The 21183-nt window shown below is 51.5% G+C and overlaps 1 protein-coding gene across 2 annotated transcripts in view; it reads right to left on the bottom strand.

Annotated features, from left to right (window-relative positions):
• Positions 1 to 21183, bottom strand: part of Cyfip2 (cytoplasmic FMR1 interacting protein 2) — a 139686-nt gene that overhangs the window by 26979 nt on the left and 91524 nt on the right. For both annotated transcript variants that reach the window (XM_023713088.1, XM_004629394.3), the window contains exons 24-26: positions 16943 to 17086; positions 15823 to 15913; positions 14805 to 14935 (exon numbers count right to left, since the gene is read on the bottom strand). In XM_023713088.1, coding sequence (XP_023568856.1) covers positions 14805 to 14935; positions 15823 to 15913; positions 16943 to 17086 — 366 coding nt within the window. The remainder of the gene's footprint in view (positions 1 to 14804; positions 14936 to 15822; positions 15914 to 16942; positions 17087 to 21183) is intronic.

The following is a 21183-nucleotide window of genomic DNA, read 5'->3' as shown; positions in this document are numbered from 1 at the left end:
CAGCCATCGCTTATTTATCCAACAAATACTGATTAAGGACAGACCCTGCTCTAGGCTTCCCAGCTATGATGCCGAATGAGTTGGCCTGGACCTCTGCCCTTGTGGAATTTAACTTCTAGTTGACAGAGACAAATAAGAAGTAAATGAGGGTTTCCAGTAGTGAGAAAAGCATAGTAGTGTGACAGGTTAGGGAGCGACAAGCAATGTGGAAGGATGACTAAGAAGATGATTTCTGAGGGAATGACAGCTGGCTGGAGAATGGACTGGCATGAGGAAGCCGGCCACGTGGCTGCATGGCAGGTACATTCCAGTGCACAGGCCCTGGGGCAGGGACAGTGCTGGAGAACAGTGGTGAGGGGATTACAGTGCACACAGCCTGAGCTCCTCAAAGGGCTGGGACCAGCGAGACCACGTGGGGCCGATTTGGGATTTTACTCCAAATATAACAAGGGGCCGGGCTGGGGAGATGGCTCAGTGGGATAAGCGCTTGACTGGCAAATGTAAGGATCTGAGTTCAATCCCCGGTTCCGCCAAAAACAAACAAACAAAAAACAAGGGGCCACTGAAGTTGCTCAAAGAAGGGTCCTGGTATACACAGCCCACTGCCAAGTTCCCTTTTTCTTTTTTCTTTCTTTCTTTTTTTTTTTTTGGTGGTACCAGGGATTGAACTCAGGACCCTGTGCTTGCTGGGCAAGCACTTATTCTACTGAGCTATCTTCCCCAGCCCCCTTATCATTTCCTCTTTGAAAAGTTTCAGCTGCTCCTAGAAATGCCTCATTACTAGGCGACCCTCACCGTGTGATAGCAACCTGCCTCCCTGCTACTGTGGGCCAGCAGATCGCAGGCCGTGATGCGGGCCATAGGGGGTGGGCAGCGGCCCCCAGGCTCTACCCGAGCAGTGCTGCCGCTCTGCCCATCTGCCGGGTAATCTCTGTCAGGGTTCTTTGGAGGAGGTGAGAATGTCTCACTCACCTGCTCCCTAACCCTCTTGCCCCCAAGTTGGCAAACTGCAGCCACAGGAGCCTTGGGGGGGGGGGGCTTCTTCTTTCCGGTGCACACGTTCTCTGCTTGCCTACAAGGTGGGGCAAGGGTGAGGCTTCCTAACAGGAGGAAGCTTTTGCCTGGGAGCTCCCAGAAGCAGCCACACGCACTGGGACACCTTTGCAGGATACTAGCTGGCTCTCCTCAGCTGAAGTCATTTGGCAGCGGGTAAACACACAGGGCTGCAGACCAGCTTCCGCCTGGGGCCTTGGCCAAAGCTGGGGTCTGAGCATGAGCCTAGGAGTCCCCCTAGAGCTCCCAGGCTGTGGCCTGCTGAACAGGGTCCTTTCGTGGCCCTCAAAGCCCCCAGCCTGGCCTCCGATGCTGCTCCCCTGGCTCTGCAGGCCCAGCCACAGAAGCTTTCTGTCCCTCGCAGAGAGTGCAGCCGGCATGGACTCCCGCTCTGCAGTGCTCCCTAATCCATCTCATCATCTCTGCTCCTGGGCTGTGTAAACACCATTCCTTGACAAACATGATCCTGATCCCTCAGCTCCTTGTGGCCCCTGATGGCTTCTCTGCTCAGGGTCCTCAAGCAATCCTCCCTCTTAGCTCAGCCTGAGCGCAGTCTGAACCACGTTGGCAAGCAGCTTAGGGCTTTCAGTGCCCATGGCCTGCTGTGACACAGGTGCCACAGGCTCTCTGCCACAGATCTAGATGGTACATTCCTGCATGTGACTATCTGACTAATATCTCACCACCCCTTCCATAAAGGAAACAGTATCACCCATTTATAACCATTTTATGCCCCCAAGGGAGTACTGTGCCTGGGGTGCAGGGACTGCTGGGTAATCCCAAGAAATAAAGGCTGACTCCGCGGTGCGCAAGGAAAAGGGGACAGAGAGCAGAATCGTTCCTATCTTATGCTTTCCTAAATAGGCCTGGATGCTCTTCCTGATTGAGGGAACAATTTGCTCTTTAATTTTACTAGTTTGTCTATATGAACCATGTGAAATATTTTTAACGAACGCTCCATGTAGTGAGGTTTTTCTCATGTCTTAAATTTTCAAACCCACCGTTATGGTGTGTGTGTAGTTGTCCCCCCAAAGCCTCATGCTCTCACTGAGGCGCAGTTCTAGAGTTGTGATTAATTCACGATCCAAGGCTGGGGTTATGGGTCTGACTGTTGCTGGGCGTATGGGTGTGAGCACTACACCTAGCCTGGGGCAGATGGCCTGAATGTGACATAAGAGGGACAGGGGACAGTCTTGCTCTCCCTTGCCACTGGCGCCGTTACTCCTCCCTTGTGCTCTTGTGGTCTTACTGTCTACTGCTGCCATGGACTGCTGCCCTTTACCACATGCCACTCTGCCTTGGAGCCAGCTGCGTGTGGACTGAAACCTCCAGTAACTGTGAGTTCAATACACCTTTCCTCCCCTAATTCTGAGCATCAGGTATTTGTCCCAGCAATGAGAGACGAGTGACTGAGACACCCACTCTCCTTTCCTGCCTGTGTCTCCCTATGTGTAAGCAGGTGTTTGCTGCACTGAATATACATTACTTTACAAAGTTAATTTGGAAAACCTGAAAAGCAGCTGATTCTCCTTCATTTCAAAAGAAAGCACTTGCGGAATCAGCTGCAGCAATCACCGAGCAGGATGTGAAGGCCTAGAGCCCAGCTTGCCCACAAGGACAGATACGAGCACAGGCTTCACGCAGACACTGTTTGTTTAGCTTTTAGGCTACACTGAAGGATGAATCACAGATGCGGAACAACATACAAATATTATTTTAAAATACAGCTGTGATGATATAAAAGGAAAAGTGTAGCTGATCAGTGAGGAAGTGGGGCGTCTGCAGTGTTAATTTCCATGGTCCTTCGGTCTTTCACGGGAAGAAGGCAAGATACTAAATCATTGAGCAAAAGGAGTAGAAGTGTAAGTGCACTGTCCATCTTTATAAGGGGGACAGGGAAACAGGAAGTGGAATCAGAGGGGCGAGCGAGGGAAGGGGAATAGAGGAGGGAGGAGGGAAGAGAGGAGAGAGGAGGACAGGTGAGAGAGGAGGAGGGAGAAGAGAGGGGACAGATAAATGAGCTAAAGTCTCAGCTTTCAACTAGGGAGTCAACAAATGCCACCTAAGTTGACAGTTACACAGTCAAAGTCATCCTGGGACGAGTGTTATGAAGACAGCAACCAGAAGAACTGCAAGTAGAAAGGATTGAGATGCTGCCTTGGGGCTGGGTTGCAAGCGAGGAGACAGGTGCCACAGGCCCGGAATGGGATTTTCTAGCCTCAGCTCATCTGTGTTGCTTAATTTGTTATCACGTGCAATGAAGAACAATTTAAGTAGAACCACATAAGAGGCTCACTAAATACACCAGGTGCTAAGGGGCCCTGGGATGGGCCTTATGCGTAATTGCTTCGCTGTTCAGGGAAGCAGAGACAGCACTCACGGCACTACCCACGTGCCCGGTGCTTCCTATCTGTTCTTCGCTCTGTGCTTTAGAGGGGGGCTCGCTGTCCCCACTCTGCAGATGAGGACATTGAGTCCCTTGCCGAAAAGCAGAGCGATGAAGTACACAGCGAGGCTGCCGTTTAGGCTCATGGCCACCCTGCTCAACAGCCTTCATTGTTCTGATGGGAGCCCATGCAGCACGGAAAATGCCACAGCTTAAAGGCTGGCAACAAAACTCACCCTGAGACAAAATCCTCAAAACGACATGGCAACAGTGTCTGGAGGGACCTTGGGGAGGACATCTGGAAAGTGGCAGAGCCCTCATGAACAGATCAGCCCATTCCGGGATTAATGGGTTGGTTAGCTGCAGAGCGAGTTTGTTATAAACCAAAGCACTGGCTTTGTCCATAATACGAAGCCCCTGCTGCAAGGTGCCCTGTGCCTTCTCAGAGTCTGCACAGGCGAAAAGAAGGCTCCCGCTCGAGCAGCCCTCAGCCTTGGATCCCAGCCTCCCGGGGTGTAAGAAACAAAAGTCCACTCTTTATGAACTGTCAGAATCAACGTGCCAGAAATCTTGTTCCCCTCCTTATACATATACATAAGGAAAAGGTGAAAAAGTATAAGAAATAGGAGCAAGAGAAAAATCTAAACCTTTTAGTCTCACTCATATCTGATGGGGAAATATCATTTAGGTCGCAGGAACTCACACTGTTTAAACTTGGGGGCACCTGAAGATGCAGTCTGAGGAGTGACAGGAAGTCTCCATAGCGCTGTTCCCAGAGGTAGCCTCTAGCTTGAATTTGTGTAAATAACTTCTTCATGGGCAACTAATCATCCTATTGGCTGGTCAGATTCCAAAGCATGGAGACCACTCATGGGGTGAACTTACACCCTGGCTCGCCACCTCCCTCAGAGCTCTGCAGATTCACCGCCTGGGCCCCCAGCCCACGGGGCCTTTTCTTTTCTGAATGTGGTCAGAGCCCTGATCCACTCAGAGCCCCCACGAAGCTGTCTGCGGATGAACTGCCCTCCTGTCCAGAGCCAGGGCAGTGACTCATTTCTTCCAACCCAGGCTGATAGTTGTCTTAGTTGGACCACGACGACTATGACCGCGCTGCATCTGGTAAAAGGCCCATGAGAAGCACACAACAACGCGGGAATAAAAGTACAAAGCGAGCACCAAAGCCTGGGCATTTTTATTCTATGATAGTGCTTCAGCAGAGATCTTCTGGTAGCAGGAACCGAACTCATGACCTTGTGCTTGCCCGGCAGGCGCTGTGCTGTTGGGCTATATCCTTAACCCTTAATTCTCTATTTACACTTCAAGTCATAAGGATCTGCTGCACTCAAAGCTCTGCATGGTGCTAGAGATTCAACAGTGAGTGTGGTAGGCAGGATGCCCCCCTGTGGAGAGCCAGGGCAGTGACTCATTTCCTCCCCTGCATGAGTTCGATTCCTAGTACCAGAGAATCTCTGCTCAAGCACTATCATAGAGTAAAAATGCCCCAGTTTTGGTGCTGTGTTTGCCCTTTTATTCTTATGTCGCTACATCCTCCTCACGGGCCTCTTACCAGAGGGAGTGCAGTCGTAGGCATCTACAAGGAAAGTGCCCGTACGCCATTCCAGCAGTAGCAACACCTGCAGTGTGTAGGAGGGCAGCCAGCCTGTGCTTTGCTGGGGGAATAACAAGGAAGGACTTCTGGAGAAGGGGTGCTAAGCTGAGCCTGAAGCAGGGTAAGTACTGTGCCAGGGAAGGGCAGCACCTGGGAAGGCCACAGGGGTAGCAACTGCCTTCCAGGGCCGACATTCTCCCTGACAGAGGAAGGGACACGGGATGGGCTGGGAAGACTCTTGTAAGACTCACTTAAGTGCTGGCACATGGTCCTGATGGCCTAAGTTAAGGAAACACCGTGACCCCATCTGTAGTTTTACCCTGTAGTTGCAAGGGTAAGAAAGAAGTGAGGGAGGAAAGGGGCTGTGGGATAACCCAGGGAGAGCTGGGCTGTGGGCTCAAACAGAGAGGACGGAGGACGGAGCAGGTGCTGCACAGCTGGTGACGTGAGAGTAAGCTCGTCCACAGCCACACAGGCGCCTCAGAGGGGCAGAGGACATGGGAGGGAGCTGTGGTCACTGCAGGCAAAGGAAACCCCATGGCAGCAGCAGAAAGGCAGGAATGCCATCTACAAGGCATCCGGATGGAAGGTCTGCACTCCTGTGGAGTCAAAGGTGAGATCTGGCCTCGGAAGTAGCACACCAGGAAAGAACCTGATTCCCCAGGTGAGTGGGCACGTGCGGGTGGACGCTCCTCAGGGTGCCCACCCTTCCAGGCACTTCGATTCCTCATGCTGTAAGCGACCAAAGAAAGGCACAGAGTGGCCTGAGGTTGAGGGAGGCTGAGAACGTCTGGTTACTTCATGATGTCCTAGTATATGACCTCAGCAGTGACACAAGTGCTCCTTCAAGCCAGTGCTAGGCAGAAAGCCATCCTTACCTGCTGGGTGCCAGCTCTTTCCTCTCCAGGACACCAAGGGGAGACTCGCTCGCTGCCTCACACGAGGGGGCTGGGGTCCAGTGGCCTGCAGCCCTGCGGTCAATCAGCTGCTGGCTCAGAAAGGCTGATTTGGAGCCAGGGATATAGCTCAGCAGCACAGCACCTGCCTGACAGGCGCAAGGTCCTGAGCCCAATTCCCAGAACCAAACCAACAAACACAAAACCCAGAAAGGCTGATGTAAAGTCTCCTGCCTCTTAAGAAGAGATGTGAGCAGTACGCTCGGGGGAGGTCACCCCCGCTAGCTTTTCCACCTCTCCTAAGTGGATCCCTCCAAGCAAAAGCCGGCCTCCCCACCACGGTCAGGAACACGGCCCATCTCTGATGGTCACCCTGATTCTGCATGGCCTCTTCCTAACTTGGCCCAGGCAGCTTCCCCAGTGTGGTCTGCCTTTTACTATGGCCCTGAACTGGTATTTCCCGGGTGGTAAATCAAACAAATGTTCAGTGTGACAGTTGCGACCTCGCTCAGGGCAGGCAGATGCCTTTTATACATCTGAAAAAAAATGAGGTCAGAAGCAGCTCGGGGGCATAGGTTACCAAAAATAAATCTTACCAACTTGCAAAAGTTGATGGAAGAGACAAAAACCCTCCTATCATCCTCACGCATGACGGCTGCTGGTTAGTGACCTTTTCTTTAATTTTCTGATTGCAGGAGCAGGTTTTCTCCCTAATTTCAATTTTGCATCATAAAAAACTCAAATTATAGAAAATACATGAAAGGACATCCAACATCCTCTTACCCTCGGTAGCATCACAATGAACAATTTGTCCTGTTTGCTGTCACTGTCATACTGAGTCACTGGAAAGCCCAGTGACAACACTGAGTCATGCTGGCCTTTGACTCTTTGGCATGTAACCCTAAGCACAAGCGCATCCTCCTCCGTGGCCTGTCATGTCAACTACCTGAGACCACCTAAATTTCTAACCTTCTTAACATCAAAAAATATGAAATCAACGTTGAAATCTCCTCACTGCCACTAAATGGTTTTCTTTATAGGTTCTAAAAATTGTACAAGACCCAGGGCCCAACTGCGACAAGTGTCCTTGCATGTTCTAATGCAACCACGCTCCAGAAAGATGCTTCGTGCTCGCCGCCTGGGGAGCCGCAGTGCGTTGGTGCAGGCTAGGTGGGGCAGCTACCAAGTGCCACTTGGGGTTGTTTGCCTTGCCGAGAGCCACGAGTGCCTGTCATTCTCCTAATACGATAATCAAAGATGATGGATAAAGACTGAAAACGACTATGAGTTCATTCACTGTCAATAAAGCAAAAGTGAACGGAATTTTGGAGCCAGGAAACAAAATAATTTGTAATAAGGAAACGCTAAGGAACTTCTTCATGGCCTTCTCGTTTCATTTTTTTTAAAAATTATTTATTTGATATAGGGTCTTGCTATGCAGTTCAGATTCATAGTGATTCTCCTGTCTGACTTCCCAGCACTGGGATTACATGCATGTGCTACCACACCTGGTTTTGGGGCCCATATGGCCCTTTTGGGGTTCTGGGGCTGACATAGCATGCAGTACCAAGGACTGAACCCAGATCATTGCGCTTGCCAGGCAGGCACTTATTCCACTGAGCTATCTTCCTGGCTCCGCTTTTGACTTTTGTTTAAAACGGAAGGATTGTGTGGATTCCCATCAAATACCAAAAAGCCTATAAGCTTCTTGGAGCCTAACAGGGGATTTCATTTTACCCAGCTAAAAGACATCACAAGGCCGGGGAAATTGCTCAGCAGCATGAGGGCCTGCCTGGCAAGCACACGGTCCCAAGTTTGATTCCCAGTATATCTCACACACACACAGTATAACAGAGTCAACCACACAAACAGATTCCACTGTGGCTCTGAGGATGTCAGACTTACGTGAGACGGCATTAGATTGTAGGCTCTGCCCCTGGATAAACAACATTTTAGCTGAATTATTAAGCCAAGCTCAAAACAGTACTATAAACAACTTATCTCTTACATTCCAAGGCATCCCCAAGACCTGTGCTAAGGCGTATGTTACGTTTCTGTCTTTGTCCAGGGAGTGAAGAATGGGGGTATGAGGGGTGGGGGGGAGCTGTGAACGAGGGCCGCCCCTTCTCCAGCCTTCCCCACCCCCACCCTGGCTTCCCCTCTTGAGGGACCTGAGGGTTTGGGCCTAACCAGAGGGTCAGTGCTCTAAACATACCCTTAGATGGATTTTCTGGGGTTAGTGTTTTCTGCACACTAATGCTCTGCCCCAAGGAGACAGGGCTGGGGAGCAGGTGACAGGGGCTTCCCACATCCTCCTGTGTGTGGCAGGGGCCAGCTGAGGCATCCAGTCCCTCACTTGAGACTCCAGCTGCAGTGGCCGCTCAGTTGTCTTGCTCCGAAGGCCCCCCCCTTCCAGTAGTGTCAGTAGCTCTAGCTAAGCGAGTCCTATAACCATATCCTAGTCTGCGTGGGCTGTGCGGCTCCTCCAAGTAATAAGGGCGCCACTCCATCTCTCTCATGTCCTTCCTCAGTGCCCCAACTGCCAACGGGAAAACACAACACCTGAGTCGTGTCTGGTTCACTGGAAAGTTTCTGTAAACAAAAAAGTACGGCCTAGAAGGTGGCTTTGCTCCCCTCTCCCTTGAGTATATGTCAGTGTCCTCCAAGGTTACCGTTAGCCAAGGTAGGAACTGGAGACATTTAATAATGGCCCTTCTTTTGAATTTCACATTGGTCTTTCTCACAACCTTACTGAAAAGTTTTCAGTAACCTGCAGGTGTTAACACCTTCCTAACCTTGGCCAACACTGCTTTTAAGAGAAAGGGGTTGGGTCTTAGGTTAGAGGTCTGGGGAGGTAGCATTGAAATTTAGTTTATTTTCATTCTTTTTGTTTTTGTGGGGCTGGGATCAAACCCGGGGACTTGGGAATGCTAGGCCAGGGGCTCTACCACTGAGCCACACGCACCTCTAACCTTAGCATTTATTGAGTGGATTCTTGTTGCTTTCCAAAAATGACAAGAGGTAATGATTTTCTAGTGGCAGTCACAGTTGCCTGTGACGTAGGTAACTGGATTAGTGGTCAGAGTGACGGCACAGCTGACAGATGAGCGGGCTGCCTACGCTTTGGCTACTCCAGTCCTGAGGACTGCTTTTGGATGAGGCGTCCTCTCCTCCAGCCACTGTGAGGGTCAGGACTGTCGCTGTCTCAGTCCCCGGGTCCATTTCCTAAGGTACTTTTCCTAGAATGGAACACGACTTGGATATCAGGGTTTCTAGAAGCTTTCCAAGTGATTTTTAACAAGTAGCCCGAGGCAAGGCCAATTTTCCACCTGCCTCCCTTCCTGGTGTCTAAAGGTGTTCACGTTCCCTATACACCAATAGCGTGAGTTCCCAGCCCTCAGCCCCAGGCACTCTGTCAGCTGGGGTCTCCTCACAGGACAAGCACGGGCACAAGCCTCCGTATCCAAGGCTCTGCTCTCCTGCAGCTGCTGGAAAGCTAGAGAAATATCAAGGACCAAGCTGGCTTTGGGTGACAGTGACTTACCAACCTTGTCTCAAACTGAACGGTGATCCCAGTAGATCTCTGAGGACAAACAGGTGTGTTTATCATCCGGGACCGGAAATGCCCTTCCCTTGCTCATGACTCAAGAAACCTTGTGGAGTGTCCAGCTCCTCCCTCGGGAAATCTTTGCGAGCCCTTCTGCGTCCGCAGCCTGCTTCTCCACATATCCCACGCCTTGCTCTGGGCAGGCACCCGAGGATGGAAGACCCTGAACCATTTTGCTCTTTGAATTTTCTTAGTAAACTGTCACTTGCTGTATCAGCTCCACACAGGTGTCCCTCTGAACCAGTGTGTTAACAAAAAGCAAGGCTTTTGAGTATTCTTTTTAGTAAAACAATTAAAAGCTCTGTGTCCATCCTGCCCACCCCTGGCGGGTCCTCTTGCTACGGTCACAGTGGTAGGTAGACCCTGCACAGGGCCCTCACGCCGTCACCGGAGCCCCACAGGCTCTCAGGAGTGTGGCAAGCGCCAAGGACTTCTCAGGCCACTCTGCCAGGTCCTGAGGCCCACAGGTTCATGCTCCAGATTACGCTGCATCAGAAAAGATGAAGCCATACAGCCACGCCAGGGGAGGGCCTTGTAGCCCAGGCGCCCAAAGTCGCTGGCACAGAGCCACCTGGCTTCCAGCTCAGCGCTGGTCCTGAGCGTTTGCTCGCCCAGAAAGGCCCAGACCACACTTGCCTGCATCAGGGCTCATGATGCCCTGGCAAGCGCTGGGGATTTCTCAGAGTGATGGGCGCAATATCCCAGATCCTGGGGAGCGTGGGGCGAGGGTCTGGGACGGGCCGTGGGGGATGGGCTTTAGGGCTTTACTCCCCAGCATATCCAAGTTATGTGCATTTAACCGTGCAAGTATTTCCTTATAAGGAGAAAGCACTACGCAACGCAAGACATTCAAACAATAGCTCAGAATGTCAGCTACGCTTGGTGAACAGGACTTCTATAAACAACTCGTTTATAAAAGTTGTAGTTTACAAGGAAAGTTAAAGTTTATGCCGGAACACAAAAACATCTGGAAGACTATCTTGTGGAAAGTGAACGTGAAGGTGGTGATATTCCTGTGACAATGCTTTCTTTCCATTTTCCTGTCAATGTGTTTATTCCAGTTCTACAAGCAAATCAGAGGATAACACAGAGGAGGATGGTTACATGACTTCTTGCAGAGCTCACCAGGACTTGCTTCTATGCCTGGCTGTGTTACCTTAGGGACAGGGCCCGGGTCCTACCTGGTCCTTGTCTCAACTGCAGCATGAGCTATAACCTGGACAAATCTCAGCGCCTTCCCAGGGCCCGGGGTTTTCCTCTGCAGTATGTGAAGCTGCACTGGATAAGCGGATCTCGAAAGGGGAAGGTTTTGCTGCCGGCCAAGGAGCTCTGGCGGTACTGCTGGGTGTCCCATCTGAGAAGGGGCGCTACTGCCATCTAGTGGTAGAGCCTAGAAATGATGCTCAGTTTGAAGGCACTATGGTCAAGAAGGGAATATTGGCCTGGTGGTACTGAGAGGTAGGTTGAGATAACGTGCCCTGGCTGGACTCGCGATCCCTTTCCTGATCTGACTAGAGCATGAATTGCTGAGTTTGAGTTTAGACTCTCCTCGCCTCCTGAAAGGAAAGCAATACTCTCAAATGCCAGACCGGGGTATTACTGTGCCCCTCTCCACTATATGAGAAGGGAAAAAAATAAGCAACAGGGCCAGAAGTGGAACGTGCACTAACATCATGAATGGGAAGCCCTCAGGAGAGGCAGCAGTGGCTATCCCTTCCCAGGGGCAGGCCCTCGGTACCCGTGTACAGCGCCCTCTGGTGTGTGGGTGTAAAACTACCACAGCTGATTTTACAAACCACACGCATAAACAGATACTTAACAAATACTGATCCATTTCAGGTTAAATTCAACACTTGAGAGCCCACACCATTTATGCATGTTTCATGAACAATCAACAGAGCACTAGTTCAACAGATGGAAAGAGATGGAGTTAGAATTCTCTCTCCCATTAAATATAATCATCAATTCCATGTATGTAATGGCATTATCTGCTTAGCCTCAAAAGGCTAACGTCTCAGACTTTTGGATGACAGTGCCGGCTCTCTGAACTAGCGCCCTGCCCAGCTAGGAGGAAAAACTCCCCAAGCAGATCTGTCTTCACCTGCAGGAACACAGTGTTCAGCAGGAAGCAGTGGCTTCCCCACGCAATTCAGGTGGCTGCCCCACGCAGCTCAACTTGTAGAACGCTGATTCCATAAAAAACCACGCAAGACACGCTGCACCTGCCAGCGCCCTCCTGTGCCCCACACCGCCGTATCTGTCAGCTCCAGACCCCTACTTTGAGACCCAAAATTGTGCACCCCCCTTGAGCAAGGCTCCCCTCCCCTACCTAAACTCTCCTAAAACACCTGCTCTCACCCCGTCTTGGGGCCAGTGGTCTTCTTGCCCTTGGCCTGGCTGCACCCAGTCTACAATAAGGTCCTCACACACTGCTTAAGCTCCGACTGCCCTGGTTTACCCTAACAGACATCTTCAGATATTTAGGGAAGAGTTGTAAGTCATAAGAGCCACAGAAAAAGAAGGAAGAAAATCCACACAAACCTTAAAAACTTCGGCTCTTCGAAAGATAAACTACATTAATCTATATGTGTATATAGATATAAACAACCCCCATTAAAAACCCAGATGAAAATAACTGAACGGCACATTGCAAAGGAGGCTGTCTTGGGGCCAGCGAGATAGCTTAGTGGACTAAAGTACCTGCTTAGACAAGCTGAGGCAAGGGCAGGGCCCGCGGTAGGTTCCCTGGCACCACATGTTGTACCAGCCTCCCACCCCATGGTGGGCTGAGCTGGCCACAGAGTCTGGGCATGGTGGCACATACCTATAATCCCAGTGCTGGGAGGCTGAGAACAGGAGGCTCATTATGAGTCTGAGCTGTGCAGTGAGACCCTGTAACACCAAATACATTAAGAGGCTTTCTGGATGGCCACCGCATGGTAATACCTCACAATCACCAGGGAAATTAAAACCAAAATGAGGTCTCGAGATACACCCCTAGAAGGACTTTGATTTTAAAAAGTGGACAGATTTGATTGTTCATGAAGACGTAAGGCTCATGCTGTGATCAAAGGGCCTGAAAACTCACACAACTGATTTTTAAAATTGCGTGGCAATATCAACTGAAGCTGAAGTACTATGTGTTTCCCTAAAATAGTGAGGCTGTAGACCCACCAACGCACAGGTACAAGAATATTCATCACCACCTCATCCTCATACTGCCTGTCTTGGTTACTTTTGCTGGGACATAATACCCAACATCCAAAATGAAGGAAGGAAAGATTTATTTAGCTCACAGTTTGTGGAGGTTTCAGTCCACACTCCGTTGTCTCCAAGGCAGAGTGGCACATGGCAGAGGGCAACAGTTCATGGCGGTGGAAAACAGCAGAACAGCAAGAGCAAGAAGGGAGGAGCAGTGGGGAGGCGGGCTCTTCCCCCCTTACATCACGTGCAGGCTTTGCTGCCCAGCGTGGGTGCAGCCCTCACACCCTTATCCTAGCACTGGACCGTGATCAATCATACGCTCTAGAAGTCAGCCCATGACTGCGTGAGGCACGGGGAGGACTCCCAGGCACAAACCATGACGGCACCCGACTGTGAACAACCTGTGTCCATCCCCAATAAAACGGACGGGTGAGTGAGTCCACTCCTACGGCAGCACTACGCAGCAGTGAAAAGCGAGGCCTCCACACCACGGTGTGCTGCAGAGACGAAGCGCGGACGACGGCAGCCAGACGGGAAAGGGAAAAAACACCGAGTAATTCCACTTACATGAATTTCAGGGATGAACAAGCTAATCTCTGGGGGAATACCAGACATCTGAAGGCGTTGCCATAGTAACCCAGGCCCATTGAACCGTGTTAACAACCTGTTATCATAAAGAGGAGCTATTACCTGTCTCCAGAGTCCACTTAGAGGGGCACCAGAGGAGCAATTATTCCTCACAGAGCCGAAGCTACCGAGCTCATTTCAGGGCTCTGGGGTGGGTGAGGGTCTGACAGAGCAGACGAGGATGCCATGGAAGCAGGGCCCAGGCTCACCGGGTCGCCCAGCAGGGCAACGCTTGCTCTGGCTTTTCTTCTGCAGCTCTCTCCACAACGGTGTTCCGTCTCCTGCTCCCTCCCTCCTCAGGTCCCTGCTGTCTCCCTGGTGATGCCAGGGCTGCCAAGGGCCCTGCCCTCCACTGCCTGCCTTTGGGAGGGCACCACCTCACTGTGCACTCCCAAGTGAGGCGCCATGGCTGCCTGTGGGGTCACACGAGTCCAGCCGCAGGACCTGCCTTCACTCTAGCTCACTCTGGAGTCTTCTGTCTTTATACACATCAAGCTCCTTCATCTCCAACAGGTGCACATCCCTCCGGAACCCCCGCTTCCTCCAACGACCTGTCACCCTGCCGGGCCCCTCGGCATGCATCTGTCTGCAGTCACACTGACTGTATCCGTCTTTGTCTCCTCCTTCCGAATAAAGATGGCAATACTGTGTCCCTTAGCTGGATCATTACCCACACCCTAAACCACCCCTAGGAGGGTACAGCCTTCAGTGCCTTCCACTGAAATGGGGAAGGGCGGCTCCCAGGGTGGGCAGCCCAGAGGGATGTCGTCCCCATGCTGCTCGCTGCTCCAGGCGGTGCTGGTCACCCACTCCAATCTCAAGGCCCGTACCCGCCACAGAGAAGAGACTACAGGTCCCGCAGGCGAGGGCTGGTGCTGGGGGACCCCGAGAGGCTCCGCACCAGGAAGTAGCTTCTCCTCATTACCACAACTCCCACCCGCTCTTTGACTCTTCTGCCCCACAGCTTACATGAAGTGTTATCTTCTTCCCCTTTAAACTCTCCATGTGGGGTAAAGCCACTCTTCCCATTCTCCACAACCAAAACAACACTGTAGGAGCTTCCCTCAGTCTGGAAAGTCTCCTCAGGAGAATGCCTGCTCCCTCTCCAGGAAGTTCTCCGTCAGCCCCAAGCTGTATCCAGTTCTGACCTTGCCTGCCCCCGCCACTTTTCCAGCAGCATGCAGAAGACGCCAGGCAGGGACCGCCTGCTGCAGCTATTCCCAACTGCTCCTGGCCCACGAGCACCGAGGAGCAATCCTTAAAGCACTGATGGGAAGCTAAGGCCTGAGCGATGGCGGTGAGGCCCAGCGCGGCTGGAGAGAGACGGCGCAGGATAGGAGGGGGGCTGTGGCCCAGGAGGCCCCACATCCCCACCGCAGCCCCGCCCAGCCTGGAGCCCAACCCGTCCGGCTCAGGACTCACCAAAGCTTGCTCTATGAGGAGGCAGAACAGGATGGCATTGCCCACCTCCCGCAGGCTCTGGAACACATCGGTTTTGAGCTCTGCATATTCGATGATGTCCTTCAGCTGGTGATGGAAGAACTCCAGGATGCCTGGGAGACAGAGGGAACGGTCAGCAAGGGATGCCCTGTCTAAGCTTCCGGCCATCAGCGCGCTCAAGGGTGCGAGTGCGTGTAGGGCTCAGAATGGGAAAACACTCCGGAAGCTGGCACAGAGGACTCATCAGAACAGAATAACACAGGCACACAGACACAGATGGGGCGGTCCTGGTCCAAGGGTCTCTCCAGAAAGGTTTCTCTTATACTAGGTGCCTGAATTTTCAATAACAATATGACAATTTATAGGCTTTAAATACTGTGTTTTGCTCTCTGCAACATTTGTTACTCCTAAGAATTACATAAACTGGGCGTGCTGAGACCTTGAGGTTCAGAGAGGGGAAGTGACACGTCACAGTCCCAGGGAAAGTAAGTGGCACAGGGGACCTGGACACCAGGTCGTGCGGCCACATCTCTTCCCTACCCTGAGTCACACCGGCCTAGTAGATCTTGGTTCGCAAGGAAAAAAACCATCATGGTCTCCATCTTCCTCTAATTCCTAGGCCAAATAGGGAGTAGAGAAAATGCCTGTTTCCTGATTCACCTTGGCACTGGCCCTGCCTGGGGATCAGCCTTCTCCGAACAGGAGCTCAGAGGTGCTGCGGTCCTGAAGACCGTTACAGGGAGCCATGCTGCACAGGCCCTCTCAAGCGCTGCACCCTTCCAGTTGCCGGCAGTCCCAAGGCAGGCCCAGCAGACATCACTGATCTCCTCTCGTGGGGCGCTCTGCTGCTCCGGTGGGGATGAAGTGTTCAGGGCTCTAGCCAGAGTGCAAAGCCAGGGCTCTGGGAGCTCACTGGCAGGGCAGAGAAGCAGACAGTGCAAGGTGGATGGCCAGAGCCTCCTCCCCGCTCTGAGATGGGCTTGCACTTCCCGTCACCAACCTGGGGAGCCGTACTCATGCCGGGGCAAGCGGCAGATCTTGGGCATCACCTCGATCAGTGTCTTCACGTACTGCAGAATGGTCCCTTGGAGCTACAAAGGAAGCACAAGGTGCATGAGACGGCCCGCTGCTGGGCTGTGCACTGCTCGGCACCTCGGGCTGAGGCCGGCTGCTGGGGGGCGCATGTGGATGGTCTGCTGAGACCTGAGCGAGGCGCTGCCCCGGGGAAGGAGCAGATCCTCACCTAAAAGCTGGCATACCCCAAGGCCTTTCAGAATCAAGAAAAGGAAGTCAAGGCACATGGACTTCGAAAAGGACACATTTCTAGGCATGGGGTCCTTTTGGGGTTGCACAAGGAGTGAAAGAAAATGGGGTCAGGGAACCATGGAGATTGAGAAACACCTAATGTAAGCATGGAAGATTCATAGCACATTCATTCCTCCTGGGTCCAAGGCAGACATCCCTAATCAATTATCACGTTTTCCTTATTCTTAATTTAACTTCACACTTCTTGGTCATTCATGGCTTTACACAGCTCTGCTTGCTATTCCACACCTGGCTAGACATTTACTTTATCTTAGGTCATCTTATGTATTCAGGAAAATCTATGCCTTTTGGCCTTGCGCCGGCAGGGAGTTAAGTAAAGGTTTGGACGATCACACGTGGGGCTGAGGCAGAAAGCTGGCAGGGATACAGAATCCTCTTGAAGCTAGCACAGCGTTGGTTACAACAGCAAGAAAGCTCAAGTGGAGAGAGTGCAGCAATTGATTAGAGATGTCTGTCACAGGCATGGCAGTAGAAAATGGCAACACAAGCTTCATGGATTTGCCATCCCTAACTAATGCAGCACAGGTGGGATGTGTAAGGAGCCATTAGTTGCGTCTGAAGGTCCAATCATCAAAAACAAGGACTTTGGGCTGTAAAAAAAGGAGGCAAAGCCACAGGTTAAGATACTCAGAAATACACCTGAATAATAAAATGGGAACTTCCAAGAGATAAGGCCCAAGGATGCCCTGGGGAATTTCCAGAAGACTCAGAGCGCTTGGGCTTGGCTGTCACACCACAGTTACAAGAGAAAGCGAACTTTGTTCATATCCACATGGGCCGAGGCCACTCCTTACCAAGCTCTTCACAATCTTCAGTAGCTCCTCCATGACCACAGCAATGCCCTGGTAACCCAAGAGTCTGCAGATAGTCTTGAAATGCGGGGGTCCCACGAAGTTCCTGTAGGAGCTGTAGATGTGACTGTAGGCGATGTTGAGAGGCTGGAAAACAGGTGGTGGCTATGTGAGCAACAGTCCCGGGTGGACATGGTCGGGAGTCCCAGTGGGAGATGCTATGGGGACAGAAGGGACAAGATCCTGATGTACTGGGGGCCTTGGAATACATCTGCACAACATCGGTCAGGGAGAGGAGTATGTTGTGACCGGTGGACGGAGCACAGGTTACTAAAAAGAAGGAGCTGCTCCCTAGGCAAAGAGGGGCAGGTCTTCCAAGCAAAATTCTCTCTCACAAGGACTTCCCCAGTGGATCCATAGGTCAGGGATACATGGCTGGCGTTCTTTCTCATGAGGCAACACAGCACTCAGAATTGGCAGGAGGAACTCCGTGCCCATGGCTCAACCTCTACTGCTGGCTGTGTCCATGGGGTCCTGGGAACTACCAGGCAGGACTCAGGAGAGGACTTCTCAGCGTCTGCAAAAACCACCTCCAATCCTTCTTCTGTGAAGTGACGGGGACTGGATTACATCAGCATGTTCCTAACTTTTGGAGCAGCAGTCCAAAGGGAGGACATCATGCAAGCTGTTCGGTGCGGTGGAGCTGGCCACGCCACCAGCTCCCATGAGACAGTCTAAGTGAACTAGAAAGCTGTTATCAAGATTTCTTCTGTCTGAGAAAATATGCCTGAAATATCAGGCCCTGACTCATCTCAGGTGTCTGGCGAGGCTATGAAAATTAGCACGGACTCTAAAACTGTATTTAAAATACTACATAAGGAGCACTTCATTCCAGGCTGTGTGAGGTTCTCCATGGATAGTTCATTGAACCACCCAACAAAATAGAAACATTACATAACATTCACACACCCATTTCACAGATGAGGGAACTGAGGCTCAGGGTGGTCAGTAGCTCACTTAAGGTTGTAGTCGATTGGTAACAAAGCCCGGATCTGCTCTAAGTAGGGCTGATTTCAAAGTCTGGGTGCTTAGCTCTCTACCTGTATGAATTTGAGCTCTTCTACAAACCACAGCTGGTTATTCAGATAAGTCTGCTTCTCAAAGTTCAGCTCTGACTATAGTTTTCCTACCTGAAATTATATGATTCTTGTGCATGAACACACAGAGAAAGGCACATCATACCTGATGTTGTTGGCTGAAGTTTTCCATAAGTCGGCTAACTGGAAATTCTACATGAATCCAACAAAAACTGTGGTGCTGTTTACGGAGGACTACAAGATTCCCCTCCCTCTGGAAACTCTGAGGGAAGACTTAACCAGGCGCAGCCTGGCTTTAAGTATGTTCTGCTATGCATGGATTTCCCTAAACTTTACCAAACAAACGTCACAGTTCCAGTATCTTTCTAATAATAAGGATACATGGCGAATAAACTTAAGAGTTCTCACTAATGACAAGGACCCACGAGGACCTGGAACACCCACCCACTCCCCAGGTTGAGTAACAGCACGCTTGCTAAGCTTAGGCCTCCACGCTGGGAGGCTTGGAACATGACAAAGACCAGGATCTGTCATGTAAACTCTGCCTGAACCCGGGCAGGGACACAGTGTATGTGCTTTCTAAATGTATGGACCAGGGGCAGTTTATGCAGAAAGGGAAATACGATCAACTTCAAAGTTTGCAATTCACTGAAGCTGATGTTCAGCCAGTCCTGGAAGCACGTGAATTATTGTGTTGGACTGAGCCAACCCAGGCGCCAGGCCATGTCACTCTGTTCGCAGAGTAAAGCTGTTTTATTTAGTGCCTAACAGGCCACCCTACCCAAGGCTGGGGACGGGAGGAGGGAGGGTTGTGGAGCACACCGAGCACAGGATGCAGGAGGTGCCTGCTCTCCTATATGGGTGTGGGTTGGTTCTGGCTCTGCCACTGAAGGCCTGTAATTCCGTATTCTCCTGTTGCCCCCTTCAGAGGTGAGGAGTACCTGGCAAACACCCAAGCAACCCTTTTCCTTCAGGGATAAGTACTGGAAAGGAGAGGACAGGACTTTTAGAGCAACAGCAAAGCTCATCATGTTGATTAGATAGATCGTGACAGAACATATGTCTGGGTCCCTCCCAAATTCACACACTGAAATTCTAAGCTCCCATTGGATGGGATTAAGAGAAGATGACTTTGGAGGCTGAGTCTGTCTCATGAAGGAAGAAGCTTCATATATGGGGGTTAGAGCCCTCAAAAAAGAGGGATGTGCTTCCTCTCCTCTGCCACATGAGGCTACGAGAAGACAGCTGTCTGAGCTCCAGATTTGCTGACACCGAAGTCTCAGACTTCTCCACTCTAGAACTGGAAGGAATAAGTGTCTGTTGGTTAAGTCATAGTACTCTAGAACTCTTGTTGGAACAGCCCATCCTAACAGCTTTACATTTTAGCAGAAATGACGGTACCCCAATTCAAACATTTAAAACTCCACTTGAGTATGGCTGAACCCAATTCCCTTCCTAATATTCACTTTGAGAGACTGAACTACACAGCCACGCTTTGAGCTTTCTCCTGCAGAGAGCTGCATATGCAGCCAGACCCCGCATCATAGCCAGGGCGTGCTCCTGGCTATGGGGCAAGCGATAGAGCTCCTGCCCACATAGCTGATGATTCCTGCTCTCACTAGGGCAGTTGGGCTTCTCTGAACCCCAGAAAGCACATTCTTCTTTATCCCCCTTTCAAATGTCCTATACATGGAATTTCTCAAGAGCTGGGAGCTCAGACGAATAAACCCAGTGGGCACAGAGAACAATCTGCTGCTCGCTGTATTACATTCTGATTCCCGCACTTTTCTTCATTGGTCTGAGCCTAAAGGATGGGCTCTTGGGTGGGGCAGCTACAGCTGAGCTCAAAGCCCAGTTCTCTGATTTACTAGCTGGATGTCACCTAAGGCCCAGGCCTTGGCTTCCCCTTGGATGATAACATCCTCTCCAACAGGATGGCTGGAGGTTTGCCTGACACACAGAGAGGAAGCGCTATACTAAGGAAGCTCTCAGATATAAGAGCTCTTTGTGTGACTTCACCTGGTAGCTTGGGAAGCTAACCGAGAAAGGCCAGCTCCAGCTCCCATCGCCTTGCGCGAGCCTGGGCTGTGGCTGGGAATCCCCGAAGATGGGGAAGCCAGTGCGTGCAGGGCATGGCTTCCCATGGCACAGCGTGTGTCCCACAGGGGAAGCCACGGGAGTCAGACCTGGAGCTGAGGCAACAGGCTCCCAAGCTGCAGATTTTGCTCCATAGAAGGGAGAGCTGCCCAGTAACACAGCTCTGGGCAGCGTCGCTCCCCGACCTGAGGCTGGAATAATGGTGCTCTGTGCCCCTTCTGAGGTACACACTCCACTGCCTTCCTCCTGAACACCCACCCTTCTGAGCTGACTCCTGAGCAGCCCCCCAAGGCCCCCACTCTCCCCCCAAGGGGCTTCCAAACTAAGTTTCCCTGACACTTCCAGGCAAGCACAGATCGATGCATGTTCAGAAAGTGTTCGGCAGACCTTCAAGTTCTAGGTGGAGGATAAAATGTTTGGAATTGTTTTGCCACACAAGGGTTTAAAAATGTGCCCCCCAGCCCCAAACCCACTTGGTGCACTTAGGAGGCTTTTGGATGGCATTCTTAGGTCCGTCTTGGATGCGGGTCTAGATGGGAATTTAGGCTTCAGTGGATGGCTCAATCTGTTTCCTGCAGGAAGACCCGCTGTGCAGTGTGCTGAGCTCAAATGCTCCTCCTAAGTGAGCAAGCTCCGGCCGGCCCCACGCCCCGCAGGACACCACAAACATGCAAGAGAAACACACACGTGCGGAAAGTGCGTGCACACGCACACCCCCGGAGGGCACCCATCTGACCTGCTGGCTCAATAGGAGGCTGGGCCCTATTGAGAAAATGTGGGAGTAGGGGAGCCTGGGCATTTTCTGGGGTATGACAAAGGAAAAACAGGAATTCAGGGTGATGTGATACACTGGCTGCTCATGTATCATGCCAAACCACACTTCCCTGCCGAGGTTCTGACTGGTGGACCCGGGAGGAGGAGATCGCATCTCCTTGTTCGTTTAGCACTGATTGCTCACTGAAAATGGACCTGACTAGGTCCACGTGACCGACAGACAACTCTGCGAGATCTCTAACACATCTACCACCTCGATGAAACCAGCTGAGCCAT

This window comes from Octodon degus, unplaced genomic scaffold (assembly GCF_000260255.1).
Source record: "Octodon degus isolate 3935 unplaced genomic scaffold, OctDeg1.0 scaffold00029, whole genome shotgun sequence".
Classification (NCBI taxonomy): domain Eukaryota; kingdom Metazoa; phylum Chordata; class Mammalia; order Rodentia; family Octodontidae; genus Octodon; species Octodon degus.
Note: the sequence above shows the minus strand (reverse complement) of the source record. Positions and strands in the feature narration are given on the sequence as shown.